The sequence below is a fragment of the Octodon degus genome, unplaced genomic scaffold (genome assembly GCF_000260255.1).
Source record: "Octodon degus isolate 3935 unplaced genomic scaffold, OctDeg1.0 scaffold00028, whole genome shotgun sequence".
In the NCBI taxonomy this organism is placed as follows: Eukaryota; Metazoa; Chordata; class Mammalia; order Rodentia; family Octodontidae; genus Octodon; species Octodon degus.
Window position 1 is genome coordinate 18767135 of NW_004524604.1, and position 1166 is coordinate 18768300.

At 56.6% G+C, this 1166-nt stretch overlaps 1 protein-coding gene across 1 annotated transcript in view; it reads left to right on the top strand.

Annotated features, from left to right (window-relative positions):
* Positions 1–232: 232 nt before the first annotated feature.
* Positions 233–1166, top strand: part of Atr (ATR serine/threonine kinase) — a 146029-nt gene continuing 145095 nt past the window's right edge. The window contains exon 1 of the mRNA XM_023712951.1: positions 233–433. Within this exon, the coding sequence (XP_023568719.1) occupies positions 375–433 (59 nt within the window). The 5' untranslated portion in view covers positions 233–374. The remainder of the gene's footprint in view (positions 434–1166) is intronic.

Here is a 1166-nt window from a genome sequence, read left to right on the forward strand (position 1 = left end):
ATTTGTCAAACTAAGGCATCTAGACTGGTAGCCAAGCTGTTTTGGTATCCAAATACGTGCTGCTAAGCCCAGCATCCCAGAAGCGACCAGCTGAGCGACCATCGGATCACAAAATTACCCGCTCAAAACCAAAACTACTCCAGCGCGCGCCGGCGCACGCCCCAGCGCGCGCACCCCGCCCCCTACAGCTTCCCGGCTTCCTCTCCGCCCGAAGCAGAAAAGAAGTGCGGCCTCAGAAGCCGCCCAGCGTTTCCGGGAGGAGTTTTGGGCCCCGCGAGGCCCCATCGGGCTCCCACCAGTCGCTCCGGAGGTAGCTGTGGAGAGGCCCGGACCGCGTGGCTGAGTGGGTGCGGAGACTCTGGCGCAGCATCAGCATGGGCGAACATGGCCTGGAACTGGCCTCCATGATCCCCGCTCTGCGGGAGTTGGGCAGGTAGGGCCAGTCCCCGGGTCTTGGGTCCCAAGTCATCTTCCAACGCCGGGGGCGGTTCCTGCCCCTCCCCCAGCCCAGTGGAATTCGCGCGCTTCGGAGCGGCGGAGAGCTAGAGCGCGGGCCGTCACGGACCCGGGAGGGGCTGCCCCGCAGGGAGCTGCCTGCCAGCCCCGCCTCACCGAGCGCGCGGGAGCTCGCTCCGAGCTGGAGGTTTTGCCTCGTGCGGAGAAGCTGTTCTGTTCCCTTTCTGTCCCCTCTGTGCCCTCAGTCGCCTCCAGAAAGCCTGATTCCTCAGATTCAAGGCAGTTTCTATGTGCATGGCTCACGTTTTATCCCAACACTGCCCATGCGGGGAGAAAACAGCTCATTTTTTAGGGAAGGGCCTACAGGGTGTTCAGGGTCTCACTACTAGATTGGACTCACAGTGTTTCGCCTGTTTACAGCCTCCCAAGAGCTGGGATTACAGGCCTGTGCCACCACTCCCAGTCTCTAATTTCTCTTTGACATGAAGTTTTGTTTTGTTCTAATAAAAAAATTCCAGAACAATACTGTAGGAAGGTGACAATGATTAGTACATTGCCTGTTGTTATCTTTAGTTTCTCAGTACTAGATATCGGCATATTTAGTTGTCCAAACAGTATTATCACAAACTTTTTTCTTTTTAGTGAATTAAGAGAAGGCTCGGGAGATGAGCTCAGCAGTGTAATAGACTGCCTAGCAAGTGCAGGGTCCT